Source organism: Felis catus, chromosome C1 (assembly GCF_018350175.1).
Source record: "Felis catus isolate Fca126 chromosome C1, F.catus_Fca126_mat1.0, whole genome shotgun sequence".
NCBI lineage: Eukaryota > Metazoa > Chordata > Mammalia > Carnivora > Felidae > Felis > Felis catus.
The window spans coordinates 154,958,072-154,975,332 of NC_058375.1; the positions used below are offsets into that span (position 1 = coordinate 154,958,072).

The 17,261-nt window shown below is 36.6% G+C and overlaps 1 protein-coding gene across 2 annotated transcripts in view; it reads right to left on the minus strand.

Annotated features, from left to right (window-relative positions):
• Nucleotides 1–17,261, minus strand: part of TTC21B (tetratricopeptide repeat domain 21B) — an 83,345-nt gene that overhangs the window by 55,401 nt on the left and 10,683 nt on the right. For both annotated transcript variants that reach the window (XM_003990824.5, XM_045033890.1), the window contains exons 6-11: nucleotides 13,683–13,840; nucleotides 9,200–9,284; nucleotides 7,784–7,882; nucleotides 4,695–4,887; nucleotides 3,567–3,664; nucleotides 2,815–3,015 (exon numbers count right to left, since the gene is read on the minus strand). In XM_003990824.5, the coding sequence (XP_003990873.1) occupies nucleotides 2,815–3,015; nucleotides 3,567–3,664; nucleotides 4,695–4,887; nucleotides 7,784–7,882; nucleotides 9,200–9,284; nucleotides 13,683–13,840 (834 nt within the window). The remainder of the gene's footprint in view (nucleotides 1–2,814; nucleotides 3,016–3,566; nucleotides 3,665–4,694; nucleotides 4,888–7,783; nucleotides 7,883–9,199; nucleotides 9,285–13,682; nucleotides 13,841–17,261) is intronic.

Sequence of the window (17,261 nt, forward strand, 5' to 3'; positions counted from 1 at the left end):
TGTAAACCCTCTGGCGGCTCCCCACTGTACTCAGAATCGATGCCAGGGGAGGGACAACACCTCTAAGGACCTACGTGGTCTGGTTTCTCTGTTGTGACCTCCTCCTCACTCCATCCCTGTCACATTAGTCTCCTTGTGGCCTTTGGGCCACTGCACAACTGTTCTCTGTGCCTGAGACAATCTATACCATATCTCCACATGAACACCACGTTTTTGTTCAACTTTTACCACTTAATGAGGCCTAACCAGATCATCTTATCTAAAATTATCACCTAGGGGCGCCTGGGTGGCTCAGTTGGTTGAGCGTCCAGCTTCAGCTCAGGTCATGATCTCACAGTTCGTGGGTTCGAGCCCCGCGTCGGGCTCTGTGCTGACAGTTCAGAGCCTAGAGCCTGTTTCAGATTCTGTGTCTCCCTCTCTCTCTGCTCCTCCGCTGCTTGTGCTTTCCTTCTCTCTCTCAAAAATAAATAAACATTAAAAAAATTTTTAAAAATTATCACCTATTTCTTCTGAGATTTTCTAATACACCATATAATTGGTTATATTATCTGTCTCCTCCTGCTAGTTATATATATGCTTCATAGAGGACAAAGGCTGTACTTTATCCTTTCACAACTACTTCCCCAGCTCCAATCAAAGTCCTGGGTACTCTACAAGCATTCATTGAGTGAATTCTGATTACTGCACAAGTACTGAAAAATGCATTCTAATTCTAAGCAACTGAAAGCACATCATGACAGGGAAGACTTGGATCAACCCTATTCCAGAGGGGTTAATTTATTATTATTTTTTAAGTTTATTTATTTATTTTGAGATACAGCATGAGAGGACAAGCTGGGGTGGCGGGGGGAAGTGGGGCAGAGAGCGGGAGAGACAGAATCACAAGCAGACTCTGCACTATCAGCACAGAGCCCAACGTGGGGCTCGATCGCACCAACTGTGAGATCATGACCTGAGCTAAAACCAAGAGCCAGATGCTTAACCGACTGAGCCACTCAAGTGCCCCTCAAAGGGCTAATTAAAAAAAAAAACAGATTTATACAAGTTTGGAAAATGACATAGTGATCAACAAAAGTCGCATGGCTTCCCTAAAGAAAGGCCATTATCTTCATTTCCTTATTAACACAATTATGGAAGCTGTAAATCAGGGAGAATGCTAAGAATTATGCTTTTAGCAATGAAACATCTGACACTTCCTGTTATGATATTCCTGTGTTGAAGCATGAGCTGAATATAACGTAAAGTCATCTGCTTACTGTCGTAATAAGAAAGTGCTGACTAACGGATCCATATCAGTTTGGAAACAACTCTCTGGTAGTTCAATAAAAGGCTCCATTTTCAGTTCTACTCAGTGCTACATAAGGCAGATAATGGATGACACTAAAGATCTGTATAAAATAGATGACAATCAGGATCTAAAATAATACGGTAATCTGGAATTATGAGAGGAGTCTGAGGAGATCAGGTTTCACAGGGATAAATGTAGAGTCTACAGTTTGGTCCTAAGTTACAGTGAATAATAGATCAAAAGACTTTAGTTAACTATTAATTCAATAGGGGTTGATAATATCGTATGATTCACAAAAGCAGCTAGAAGAACATCTAGAATTAGGGAGAAGAGGATCTGCCAGGGCCAAACCCACATTTGGACTAGTGACCTTAAGGAGAGCTTACTAACAGAAGAAAGGCTATCCTCAGGCCCACGAGCAGGGTTCTAGCTATGTCATATAAAAATAAATGGCTAAAAACCTGGACTTGTTTAGGGAGAACATGAAAACTAATTTCTAAAATCTGAAGGTCTGTTTTATGAATGAGGAATAACCCTTGCTTTGGCTAAGTAACCGGACTTGCCCGTGCCACTTCAGAGAGCAGGAGGATGACTAGGACACAGGTGAATTTTTTTTAACATGAAGTTAAGTCTGATTTAACACAGGAAATGCAGTCTAACAGTTATAGTTATACAGTAAGAACTGCACTTTAAAAAAAATTTTTTTTTAACATTTATTTATTTTTGAGACACAGAGAGACAGGGCATGAACGGGGGAGGGTCAGAGAGAGAGAGACACAGAATCCGAAACAGGCTCCAGGCTCTGAGCTGTCAGCACAGAGCCCGACGTGGGGCTCGAACCCATGGACTGCGAGATCATGACCTGAGCCGAAGTCGGACGCTCAACCGACTGAGCCACCCAGGCGCCCCAAAAACTGCACTTCTGAGTGTACCCAAAGGTTGGATGGGCCCTTAAGATGCTATGGAGTGGATTCAGGGGTGCCTGGGTGGCTCAGTCGGTTGAGCGTCTGACTTCGGCTCAGGTCATGATCTTGTGGTCCGTGAGTTCGAGCCCCGTGTCGGGCTCTGTGCTGACAGCTCAGAGCCTGAAGCCTGTTTCAGATTCTGGGTCTCTCTCTTTCTCTCTCCTCCCCCACTCATGCTCTGTCTCTCTCTTCTCAAAAACAAATAAACGTTAAAAAAAAAAAAAGAAAAATTAAAAAAAAAAAAAAGATGCTATGGAGTAGATTCAAGTATTAAATGAATGAATGACTTAAACAACTTCTAATATTTCTCCTGAAGTGAAGATATTAACATTCTATGAACTACAAGTGAATGTTTATAAACCAATACATTACTTGATAGCAGTCATTGGCATAAATATTCTGACTTAAAAACTATTTCAACTAATATAGATACGAATACTACCATTGTAAGATGCAGATAAAATCTAATATGTGAAAGACAATTTATTAGCACATTCATAAAACACTGTGTAAATGATGTTGTAAATATTTTTATTGAAAAAAAGTCCCAGAATTACTTACCTGCATTGGGCAGAAATTCAGATATTCTGTAATAATTTCTAGTAAGAAATCAGGATTTAAGTTCTCAAAATATTGTATGCCAAGTGGTAAATCTTCTAAATGTGAAAAATGAGTGTCCAGAACATCATTTAACATATTAATAACTTCTTCTTGTCGCTTATTTTTCTTCATAGCAAGAATTGCATGTAAATAAATTAATTCCTACAAATTAAGCAGTTGTCATTAATTATCCCATTCAGTTGTAAAGCCATTTATTTCTACTTAGATTTCAAACACATATGAAGTGCTATTTATGTGCAATATTTATTCAAATTTAAGTATTAGCTTGGACAAACTTTTAGACTCTTTTTAAAAACAAAAATTTTTTAATGCTTCTATATTTTTGAGACAGAGACAGAGCACGAACGGGGGAGGGTCAGAGAGAGGGAGACACAGACTCTGAAGCAGGCTACAGGCTCCAAGCTGTCAGCACAGAGCCTGATGCAGAGCTCGAACTCACAGATTTTGAGATCATGACCTGAGTCGAAGTCGGACGCTCAACCGACTGAGCCACCCAGGTGAGCCAAACTTTTAGACTCTTATACAAGATTACTTAAAGTCTAATTCTGCAAGGAGGTAAGTTAGTAAATGCAATCATACATTAAAATTATCATATATTAGTCTTTTAAAGCCATTACTATTACTAAAAAAAATTTCATATTTTATAAACAGTAGCTAGGATCTATACGATCTGATAAAATAAAATACTGTACCGCAGATTTTCCAATAGACTGCTGAATTTCACTAAGGAATTCAAGCTGCTGATCTGCATCCTGTAACTGCCCTTCTATTAATTGACATCGGATAACTCCTAAAGCCAAACAGGACAAAAATAGTCAAAGTCCACATCCATTCAGGTATGTACACTTCAAGCTAACAACACAAGGATTAATAAAATAGGTTTCCCCCCCCAATAATATGTTAAAGTATTGATACACTATAATAAAATACAATAAAGTCATAAATACTACATCAGATTTAAAAAAGAAGAAAAAGAGAATAAAAGGAAATAAAATTGCCAGCTTTGTACCTATATAAAATCAGTTACTAAGGACTTCAGAATTTATGGGAACTACCCCCATAAAAGTTTATTATCGCAAGATACTATATAAGAAATGAAAACTTTAGGGGCACCTGGATGGCTCAGTCAGTTGAGCATCCAACTCGAGTCGGTTGGGCCCTGGGTTGGCCTCTGTGCTGAGCATGCAGCCTGCTTCCGATTCTCTCTCTCCCTCTGCCCCTCTCCCCAGTTCATGCTCTGTCTAAAACCAAGTAAAATTAAAAAGGGGCGCCTGGGTGGCTCAATTAGTTAAGCATGAGACTAGTTTCGGCTCAGGTCATGATCTCAGTTTGTGAGTTCAAGCCCCACGTCTTGGGATTTCTTTCTCTCTTCCCCCCCTCCAAAATAAACATAAAAAAATTTTTTTAAAATGAAAACTTTATTTTTAAAGATTTATGTTTTTTTCTATTGTGGATAGTGGAGGACAGTTTGATTTTAGAAAACTACAACATATTTTCTTCTTTTTTTAAAAAAAAAATTTTTTTTTAATATTTATTTATTTTTGAGACAGAGAGAGACAGAGCATGAACGGGGGAGGGGCAGAGAGAGAGAGAGACACAGAATCGGAAGCAGGCTCCAGGCTCTGAGCCATCAGCCCAGAGCCCGACGCGGGGCTCGAACCCATGGACTGCGAGATTGTGACCTGAGCTGAAGTCAGACGCTTAACCGACTGAGCCACCCAGGCGCCCCCATATTTTCTTCTTTAATAGCAGGTATTAAAAGGAATTATTATGTATATATATATATATCTGAGGAACACTTATAGAAACAGTTGTCATACCAATTAGTGCGGGGACACTAGTTTCATCCAGTTTCATGGCGGTATTGTACCACTTCAATGCTTCTTTCATGTCTCCTTGTAAAATCATTTGGTATCCAAGTTCTGTAGCAAATTCTGATTGCTCAGGGTTTAAAGCAAGAGCTCGTTGTAGTAATGTCTGAATTTTTCTAAGAATGAGTTGACTTCGTCCACACTAAAAAGAAAAAAAAATTTAGAAGTCAAACGCTTCTACTCAGGTGGGAGGATTATTTTTTTCTAAATATACAAATTATTTGTACTTCATAGAAAGAGAATGGAAAAAAAAAGATTTAATAACCAAAGGAAAATAAAACTTCTCCATTTACTACCTGGACAGTGCAGCAAGAAAGAGTTTACATCTAATCAGAACTTAAAATCCTAATGAACACTGCTTTTAAACAACAGCTTCCTGGAAAGTATACTCTAAAGATGCTACACAAGTGTATTTTTTAGGACTGTTTTCAAACTGTCTTATCATTGTTTTATAAATTAGACGAGGAAATCATTAAGGTTACAGATATGTATATGTACATATATATGTAGTTTATCAAATCAAAACCTAGGACAAGGATTTGCTTTCCCCCTAAGGAGAAGGTATACCACCAGGGCAAATATTTCATTTTTTTATTATTTTATAATATCATCTCGTTTTATTAAAAATTGTGTATATGTGCAGAGAAAGGATAAACACTTTAATGTTAAACATGTTAAGTTTTCCGTGGTGAGATCATTAGTATTTTTTACTTTCTTCTTTGTATTTTCTCCTAATTTATTTTTTTAATGGGAAAAAGGTAGTATATAAATATTTTTAAATATAACTTATTGTCAAGTTAGCTAACATATGGTGTATAGAGTGTGCTCTTGGCTTTGGGAGTAGATTCCCAAGCTTCATTGCTCACCTAAAACACCCAGAGCTCCTCCCAACAGGTGCCCTCCTCAATGCTCATCACCCATTTTCCCCTCCCCTCTGTTTCCTCCCCTCCCCATTAACCCTCAGTTTGTTCTCTATATTTAAGAGTCTCTTATGGTTTCAGGGCAAATATTTTTAAAGATCATGCATTTGGGCTCAGCTGGGTAACTCAGTTAAGCGTCTCACTCTTGATTTTGGCTCAAGTCAGGATCTCCCAGTTCGTGGAACCGAGCTCCGCACTGGGCTTCACACTGACAGGACAGAACCTGCTTGGGAATCTCTTTCCCTCTCTCTCTGCCCAACCCCTGATCATGCCCACACACACACTCTCTCTCTCAAAAATAAATAAACTTAAAAAAAAAAGATCATGCATTAGAATCGTTGTTATAAAAGCTTCAAAAATAGTTCAAGAAATGGCTACTCTACTAAAATAAGTACATAATGTTCTAACATAATAACTTAAAAAAAATAACTACTCTACTAAAATAAGTACATAATGTTCTAACATAATAACTTATTTATGTTAGAGAAAGAGTGAGATCGCAAGCAGGGGATGCGCAGAGAGAGAGAGGGAGAGAGACAATCCCAAGCAGGCTCTGTGCAGAGCCAGATGTGGGGCTCCAACTCACAACCCGGAGATCATGACCTAAGCTGAAATCAAGAGCCGGGACACTCAACTGACTGAGCCACCCAGGTGCCCCTACCACAGTAACTTTTAAGAGTAAAATTCTAAACTGCTTGAATTTTTTAAGCTTAATTAAAAACTAATCAAAATAAATGATCTGGCAATGAAATAAATAAAAAAAGGTAAATATCTTCCTTAACTCAAACTTTTGTAATAGCAGGGATTCTTTTCCCCTCTAAATCTCACACAATCTGACAATCTGTTTTTTAACAAAAGAATCAGTTTCTTCATGGCATTTAACAATTGATATCCTTGATTTTTTCTTTCAGTTTATCTATTATTTCATCTAGTTATGTGTACCTTTTCCTTATTTTTTAAATAAGGAATTAGTTTAATTAACTTTTCAATCCTCCATTCCTTGTATTGATTTTGAGATTCTGCTGTATTTTTCTACTCCATTCCTGATTATCTTCTTCTTATTGGATGTTGTAATAAAAACATTTCTTTATTATTAAAAAAAAAAAAAGATCCCAACCATTTCCCCCACCAAAATTGTCTCTTACCTATGTTAAAACTTTTTTTCAAATACAACTGACCCTTGAATAACATGGGGGTAGGGTGCTAGCCTCCACCCTTCACTGCACAGTTCAAAAGCTGCATATAATTTTTGATTCCCCAAATATTGAACTATTAAAATATCCTACTACTGACCACACTTAATTGATAACATAGTCTATTAACACATATTTTGTACATTATATGTATTATATACTGTATTCTTGTAATAAAGTAAGCTAAAGAAAAGAAAATTTTATTAAAAAAATCACAATAATAAGGAAACTACATTTACAGTACAGTACTGTATTGACTGAAAAGATCTGCTTTAAGTGGACTCATGCAGTTCAAACCCGTGTCAGTCAAGGGTCAACTGTAGTTTTAAAAAACAAAACATCACTTAGGAGAGAGCCAAAGCATAAGAGACTGTTAAAAACTGAGAACAAACTGAGGGTTGATGGGGGGTGGGAGGGAGGAGAGGGTGGGTGATGGGTATTGAGGAGGGCACCTTTTGGGATGAGCACTGGGTGTTGTATGGAAACCAATTTGTCAATAAATTTCATATAAAAAAAAAAAGGGAAAAAAAGTGAAGAAAAAAAATAAATAAAACGAATAAATTAAAAAAAAATAAATAAATAAATGCAAAAAAAATAATAAAAAACAAAACAAAGAATAACTCTAATCATAAATCCTACACTCTGATTAAAATACATGATTTCCCATTTTCTTTGGAATTTACCACTTTCCTATCCTTAAAGGCTCAACAAAGCCTTCCATGAAGCCTTTATGATGTCTTCTTATGGTTGGTGAGAAATTATGTTATCTCCTCCAAACGGATTTTCTTAGGAATGTTATCACATATTTATATATGTAGGGTATTTTCACTCTAGGCTATATGCCCTTTGGTGCCTCAACCTTCATGACTTATTTTATATTCCCAGCTACAGATACAGAACTCTGGTACATTGCAGGCACTCTTACAGTTCTGCTGAAGGCTACTGTGATCTTATAAAAAAGTTGAGCATTTTGTGGTTCCGTGGCATCCAATGCATTTTCTAAGTTTTCCAGCTTGGTGGCAGCCTAAAACAAAAGTATCCAGTATAATTTTAAAATAACAAAGAAAAAAAGAATACATGACATATACATGAATAAATATTATCATTTAAAAAATGTTTGCTTTTGCAAATTCCCTCTTGACTCCAGTGAAATCATCTATGTTGCAAAATGTATTAAAAGTTCTTTTTTTTAATTAAAAAAAATTTCTTTAATATTAATTTATTCTTGAGAGAGAGCATGAGCAGGGGAGGGGCAGAATGAGAGAGAGGGACACACAGTCCAAAGCAGGCTCCAGGCTCCAAGCTGTCAGCACAGAACCTGATCCGGGGCTCGAACTCACCAACTGTGAGATCATGAGTGAGCCAAAGTCAGATGCTTAACCGACTGAGCCATGCAGGTGCCCCAAAAATTCTTTTAAAAGGCTCAAGAATTATGAATAAAGAATTGAGTTTTAAAATGTGTTTTTAAAATATCTGTTATTGAATGGAATTCTTTGGGTAGGTAAAGATACCCATAATATTCAATTAACTATATATGCCAAGCTCCCTCTCCAATAATTAATTCATGACACACATGAGATATGAATAATAACATAAGTATAAACATTACTATTGTATGAGATCGGACTTCAAATTACTTATATAGTCTGGTTTATATTTAAAATATTCTCTAGATTAGAAAAATCACTAAGACACTTATGGTAAGTAACCTCAATGCCAGGAAAATTTACTGAAGAGGCACCCCTACTAAAATTCTTATGGTATTTACTGAAAAATTTATTAGTTGCTATCATATTAACCGATTTAACCAGACTAAACACAATTCAAATCTATTACCTGTTATAATACTATTTGCTTCAAACTGGATTTTGGCATTCCATAATTCAGTATATAATCAATGTGCTCATTACTAGAGAAACATGTACCTTATTATAAGGTCCAATGGGATTTCATCCTAAGCTCATTTAAATAATGCAAACACAGTTAAATTGTAAAAATACTACAAATCATATTTTGTATATATATTCTTCCATACCTAGCACCACCAGTTACATTAATCATGTATATAATACTGTATTGGGGTTTTATGTGGAAAACCACATATACTATAATTAATGATTTAAGGAATTTTTAAGGTAGTTTTAACTATATAATATTTTTGTTTTACTAGTTGATTTAAGAAGCTCATCTCTTTGTTAAGGTGTATTTCTAGGAATCAAGTAAAAAGTACCATGTAATACATTCTAAAAGAGCTCTTGAAGGCTCTTATATATGTGCATATGTGTGTGTGTAACTATAGATTTTTTAATACAGGAAACTTAAATAGTACAATACAACTTACCTTCTCTATGTCCCCCTCCCTACACAAATAGTAAAGAGCCAGGATTCTTAGAGCTTCCACATTTTGATTATCTTGAAGCATTAACCTGCAGAAAAACATTTCACTTAATGTTGAAATAAACTTAATGTGCTTTCTTTTATTTGAAGGTTGAAAAAGTCATTTTGCTGGTCTGACTACTCCATTATCTAAGTAAGAATTTTTTTTTTTTAATTTTTTTTTTCAACGTTTATTTATTTTTGGGACAGAGAGAGACAGAGCATGAACGGGGGAGGGGCAGAAGGAGAGGGAGACACAGAATCGGAAACAGGCTCCAGGCTCTGAGCCATCAGCCCAGAGCCCGACGCGGGGCTTGAACTCACGGACCGCGAGATCGTGACCTGGCTGAAGTCGGACGCTTAACCGACTGTGCCACCCAGGCGCCCCTAAGTAAGAATTTTAAGTAGTAAAATAAAATCTCCTTTATGAAAATTATCAACCTCATTATTTAAGCTAAAAAAAAATCTCTGATTCTTAGTCTTTATGCACTGCTGAAGTGAGTACTGATTCTTAGTCTTTAATATGTTTTAAAAAGATATGAATAGATTGTACCAGTCTCATTAAATTCTATGGCAATCCTAAATAAAGTATTACTTAACCATGCATAACAGTATATTAAAAGAATAATTCACCTTGACCAGCAAGATTTATTACAAGAATTTCAGGAATGAGAAGATTGGTTAAATATTTAAAAGTCTCTTAATGTAATTCACAACATTAAAACAGATTCCTATGTGACAAAAAAAAAATGAAAATATCATGGCAAAATATCTGATTAGTAATAGGAACAACTCCCCTTACCCCATAAAAGATACAAACTTAGTAAAAAATATGCAAAAGCTATATAAATTCCTATTAACTCTGCTCAAGGACATTTAAAAAAGAAATGAACAAATGGGGTAATACACCAGGTTTCTTATTATGGATGATGTGGTACAATGAATTATTAGCTTCAATTTTCCACCTTCCAAGAATATATACCTTCTGCCACGAAAGTGAGTTCTTCCTATAAATGCTGACAGGTACTTTGTTGCTCCTTGGCTGTGGACTTGGACATCTTCCTAATGTTGGCCAATGGAATGTGAACAGGACTGGCAGTGTGCCACACCAAAGTTTCAGAGGTACTGGATACTTCTGCCTGTCCCTTTGCATCTCTGCTATAACCATGGAGACGAGCTCACCTCTGGGCAGCTGCTGCTCTCTAGCTTGAGCCCAAAGAAGAACACCCGTAGAGCTGACCAGAGACCAAACTGCAATAAAGTGCCACACCACCCAGATGGACCTAAAATCTGAAGCAGAACACCAGGCGGGGCTGGTGGAGGCCAGCAGATCCCAGATGATCCCTACCAAAGTGAGGAATGAGTGCTTACTATCGTTAAGCCCTGAGATTTGTAGCTGTTTGCTATGCCCCAATAGTTGCCACATGATAACACCCATTTTTGGTTAAAAAGTCCCCCCCCCCCAAATAATCTATAGATTCAATGCATTTCAAACCAAAATCTTAGAAGGTTTCTTTTTTTTTTTTTTTTTAACTTGGTAAGTTAATTCTGACAGTCGATTAAAAAAGAGCCAAGAAAACTATCAAAAAAGAAATGTGATGGAGAACATGCCCCCCAAAATATAAAAATGTATTTGAAATACAGGGAATAATGGGGAAAAAAATGACCAGTCATTTTACAGGGGAAAAAATAGCCTTAGCAATATGAAGGTGCTCAATTTCAACATAATCAAAGAAATGAAAATAAAAATACGGTTTTATTCTACCAGATACTACCACTTTTATTCTACCAGATCGTTAAAAACAAAACCACCACACTGATAATAGCCAGAGTTGACATGGATGGGGGAGGGGCATTCTGGAGAGTACTCATGGGAGTATAAATTAGTACAATTTCTTAGAAGAACAATTTGGTAGTGTCTTTGCAAATTTCAAACATGCAAACCCGAGATAGAGACTGCCATCTGTCTCCTCAAATCATTCTTTCCTCATTTGCTTGGGCACATAGCTAGCTGACATGTTCCTGCTACCTTTGCAATTAGATGTGGCCAACGGGAGACAGCCCACTTCTAGGCCTGGGCTTTAAAGGAAAGTGGAATGATTCCGCCACACTCTTACCCTTTCTACCAGCTGGATACCAACGTCATGAGGTTTTAGGACATCGCAGAGTTGCAATATGGAAAGAACCTAGGTCCCTGAATGACAGTGTGGAGGAAGGCTGACTGATCAAAAGTTACACCCACTCAAAACAATTACATACGGCAGAAAAAATATTCTATTATGTGTTTAGATCTATTTTATAGGAGCTCGGCCTACCCTAACAAATATGATTCCCTTTAATTCAGTAATCCCTCATTTAAGAAATGATCCTCCAGAAATATACCTATATGTGTAAAAAGGGGTGTGTGTGTGTACCCCTAAATGGCTATCAACAGGGAAAGATCAACTACTTATATGTTTACTTTATGGATGTGTACTTTGTTAAAAAATAATTACGTATATCTGGCTGAATGGATATAAAAGAATATCCACAAAATACCAAGTAAATAAAAATCAAGCTTAAAAACTATATAGTCTATTTTTTCTTTTACAAACATCCCCAAATATATATGTGTGTATATATATATACATATATATATTTAATATACTATATCGATACTCCACCACCTCCCACTCATACAGAGTGCCTAGAAAAGAAATCTAGAAAAATATAAACATCAAAGAGTTACTAATGCCCAAATTGTGGCCTCCAAATATCACTTCCCACTAAAAGGGATTATATTGCACTCCACAACAGCTAATTCCTGTTTAGGGCAAAAAATAGACAAAATGACCCTAGTGCATCTTGCTATACACCAAATAGCAAGGAAATTACTGAAGACTACTAGGATCCCGTCAAAAGGACCTAAGAACTAACTTGAAGAGGCTACTAACAGCCAATAGTGAGACAATATGAGCAATTATAACAACCAAAACGGTTAGAAGCACACAAGTTTAATCCATGTTATATAAACAAACCCAAACTGCTAATCAATCACAATTCGGGGATGCTAGGGAACTTTCTAATTTTTTTGGTTTTTTGAAACCCAGAAATAAAAGATTCAAGCACTTATCCAACTTTTCTTATATGAACTATACCACTGGATAACCGACCAGTTGATGTGAAATTTTTTTTAATAGTACTCCAGCTAAGAAATGCAGAATGATACAACCATATTGTAATCCTAAAGCACCCAGGTACTGAGCACAGATTTCTGATATTACCACAAAAAGACAGCAGGGGATTATGTCCCTTCGATAAAAGAACACATCACCACTTATGAAGTAGCTGCAAAAAGAAAAAAAAGATTGAACATGTATCTAACCAAGCCTCTATATCCAGGACCAATTTACAGGAAATTCAGAGGATAAGCAACAGTACATGGCATGCAATCAATAAAATTCTTATGGAAAACCTACTGGATACAAGACTGGTTTCTTTATCATAAATATCAAGAAAAAGATGTGGGAGAAGTGGGAGGCCAGTGGAGAGAGAAAGTAGGAAAATGAGGAAGGAGACGAGGGAGAGAGGGGATCCTCCATTTTATACTTCAGAAGAAAAATCCAAATCCTCAAGATGACCAACAAGACCATTTATATCCTGGCTCCCCTGCTCCCTCCTACCCTTCTGCTCTGACTTCACTGTCTAGTCATCTTACCCCCCCTTCATACTCCTTAAAAACATGACACACACCCTTGTCTCAGGTCTTCACACTTGCTTTTCCGACCTTCTGCAGTCTTCTCCCAGATATCTGCATGGCTTGCTCCCTGTGTTCAAATGTCACCTATTCAGTGATGCCTTCCCTGACCATCCCATAAAATGGAATCCCTCCTCCCACTCCCTATTTCACTTTCCAGCTTTATCTTTTTTCCATAGCACTTAAAACTTTCTAACATACTACATAATCTTTTACTTGTTCTGCTTATTATATGGTTCCTCTCATTTGAATATAAGCTTCACTAGGGCAGGGATATTTGCATAAAAGATTATCTGTCTTAGAACAACTATTCAGATATTTATATAAATCAAAACATTCAGTTGCTAAAAACAGTGCAATGTTAAGTTCTCTTTCGATTCTATATTGCTTGAAAAAAAAATCAAATAAAAAAAAATCTTATAATAGGGGTGCCTGGGTGGCTCAGTTGGTTAAGACTCTGACTCTTGATTCTGGCTCAGGTTATGATCTCGCAGTTCGTGGGATCGAGCTCCATGTCAGGCTCTGTCTTGACAGCGTGGATCCTCTCTTCCTCTCTCTCTGCCCCTCCCCTGCTCATGCTCTCTGTTTCTCAAAGTAAGTAAATAAACTTAAATAAAAATAAAAAATCTTATGATAAAAGAATACAGATTTTTTTTCCCCCTGAAATCATAACCAGATCCAAAGGTACTTGTATTATCTTTTTTTACTTAACCTCTGTGCTGTTTCAACAGTCTGGTCCCAATCCTGTAAGGCGAGCTGTAGTTTCATTTTCTTTACAAAAGCAGGAAGGAAACTCGGAAAGTTCACTATTATCTGGTTCACAGTGTCCAGAGCACCTGAATAATTCTGGCGCATCTCAAGGCATTGTGCCTAATAGGAGGAAAAAAGTGACATCAAAACTCCAATCATATATACCGAGGTTCTCATAACAGTTACCCTTGAGAGGTAGGATACTAACGTTTAACATTTTCTATGTTTTTGTTTTCTGACTTTCTGTAAGGAATAGTTATCACTTTTATAATGAGAAATATAAAATAAGTTTTTAACAAAACGAAAATTTTAAAACATCACAAAACAATAAAAATATTGTATGTAAGTGGCTGTGTTATAAAATCTACTTTTAAATAACTAGAACAGAAAAATTATCTTTTAGAATAAAGTATTTCCAAGATATTTGCAAATAGCATCTAAAATGACATTTCAGAGGCACCTGAGTGGCTCAGTCCGTTGGGTGTCTGACTTTGGTTCAGGTCATGATCTCATGGTTTGTGGATTTGAGCCCTGTGACTGGCTCTGTGCTGATGGCTCAGAGCCTGGAGCCTGCTTCAGATTCTGTGTCTCCCTCTCTCTGCCCCTCCCCTGCTCACACTCTCTCTGTCTCTCAAAAATGAATAAATGTTAAAAAAATTAAAAGTAAAATAAAATAAAATGAAGAGATTTTGTATCTTTAAAAAAAAAAAAAACTACTTTCAGGCTGGGACACCCGGCTGGCTCAGTCCATAGAACATGCAACTCTTGATCTCAGGGTTTAAGTTCAAGTCCCACGTTAGGTGGAGAATACTTAAAAATAAAATCTTTAAAAAAAATAAAATAGGGCCCCTGGGTGGCTTACTGGTTAGGCATCTGACTTGGTATCAGCTCAGGCCATATCACGGTTGTGAGATTGAGCCCCGCATCAGGCTCTGTGCTGACAGCACAGAAGCTGCTTGGGATTCTCTCTCCCTCTCTGTCTCTGCCTTTCCCTCACTTGCATGCACTCTCTCAAAATAAATAAATAAGCTTAAAAACAAAAAGAAATAAAAAATAAGTAACTTTAAAGAAGGTAAGACTTTAAGAAATAAGCAAAATAAAGTTCAAACAACTCCCTCTACCTTAATATTTTCACTTCTAGGATGTATCTTAATGAAATAATTGAATAAGACCATAGGAAAAAAAAAGATTATATTTATGGCAGATTTATATTAGATATAGTAGAAAAAAAAATAACCCAAAATGTCCATTCAGGATCAAACTATAGCATACCTATTTAATCAAATTTTAGGTGGCCATTAAAAGTCATTATATAGATTTATAGATCTATGCTTAATGACATAAAGAGATGTCATTTATAATATAACAGTTTAACTGGTTATCTTCAATGGTGATATCTATTCTTAATTCTGATATTACTGCATTCTATACAGTATCCATGTATTACTTTCATAGTCAGAAAAAATAAAGCTATAGAGTTAGCACTTTAAGAGCAGACATTAGGCATATTTATCATATATCAGATTTTTAAAAATTTGCTTCTGGATCTCCTTTAGGAATAAATTTAGTCCTGGAATATCTCAGTTCAAAATGAGTGTCCAGTCTCAATACATGTACAGTAGAATTACAATATAATCCTGAAATAGGTTTGAGATTATATTCTCATCTATAGTCCCATATAACTCCCATATAAAGCCTGAGAACCACCCGACCCTGCTACTATGCCAAAATAAATTATTATTAAAATTTCTAAATAGTTGACAATAATGCATAAAGATTAATGCTGAGAATGTTTTCAAATTATATATACCCTTGGAATCTGCCTAAATAGCTGATAATATAAAAAAAAGAAAATCATACTAAAGGACCACATCTATTACTTCCTTAGACCATCACCTCCCATATGATGCCACATAACACATTAAATGAAACTAAATTTGCTGTGTACTTGGTTCCTATCATTCCTAGTTGGAATTAGGCTAATGTAAACATCCTCTATTGAATTAACTGAAAAATAAATACATAACTGGAATGGGTTGTATCAGAAAAAGAATTTAAACAAATCTTAAGTATTGGAGGCAAAAGGTAAATCTCTCCTAAGCTGCTTATACTGACACCTGAAATAGCCCTAGACCTTAGTAGATTATCAACTAGCTTTTTTTTTTCTTTTGAGAGAGAGTGAGAGAGAGCATAAGTGCAAGCAGGGGAGGGGCAGAGGAAGAGAATCTTGAGCAAGCTCCATGCCCAGCACAGAGCACAACCAGGGGCTCCATCTCAGGACGGCGAGATCATGACCTGAACTGAAATCAAGAGTTGGATGCTTAACCAACTGAGCCACCCAGGTGCTCCTCAATCAGCTTTTCTTTAAGAAGAGGGTGGAGTTGAAATGATCAAGAAAAACTTTTTAAAAGCTTGATAAATGCTCAATTCGTCTAGCAATGCCATCAGGTAAAACTTGAGTGCAGTCAGAGTGAATACTATTTGTACCAGAGGCGAATATCCAAACAAGTTCACTAGCCACAGAAACTGGCAAAAGCCATGAGGGGATATTAACAAGAGTCAAGACCCTAATAATCCTCTCTTCTTTTTTACACCTGCAAATTACTGCTTATCTAACAGGCTGTTTTCCTAACAAATAAATTTAATTTTCTTTTGCTGAATCAAAAACTTTAAATATTTTAAGACATTCAGAAGCATCAACGGAACTGAAGAAAGGACCCAAATTATACATTTCTACCCACCAATGATTTCTAATGACTCATCCTTCACAATGTAAGTCAGGTCATGTTGTTTCTCTTATCATTGGCTGCCCATCCATCTGGTTCAAAGTAAAAGCCAAAGGCTTTACACAATCAGCCATGGCTCTTCTCATCTCTCCCTCACCACCCCCCCCCCCCATTCCTCATACTCACCTTCTTTTCCTCAAGCCTCCACTTCTACCCTCTGCTTAGCTCATTCCACTTTCATCTCCTGGCCTCCCAGCAATGCCCTGAACATGCCTTAAGGTAGTTCAACTTGTTATCTCCTCTATTTGTAAATGCTTTTGCCCAGGTGCCCACAGAGCAGTAACTCTCACTTCCTATAGGTCTTTGCTCAAATGTCACTATCTCTGACCACATGATTTAAAACTATAGGTTCATACTCCCAGCTCTCCTTCTCTCCCTTTATCTGATTTACTTATTTTTCCATTGCACTTATTACCTTCCAATATACTATGTAATTTAATTATTTTGTTTATTGTCTGTCTCCAACAATAGAGTATAAGCTCCATAAAAGCAAGAGGTTTTATTTTGCTCAGGGTCTCCCTGGTATCTACAGTGATGCCTTGCACATGTTAGACAAACCATAAATGTTTGGTAAATAAGCAATATAGGAACCACCGGAACCACCACCACCACCACCACCACCACCACAAAACAAATGAAAACCAATCGGGATTCAGGAATTTGGTAAGGAAATACCTTTCTCTAGTTTGTAGTTCACTGTCCTATACAAATAAAATGCAAGTTCCTCTTACAGTTGAGAGCTGATAAAAGTAACA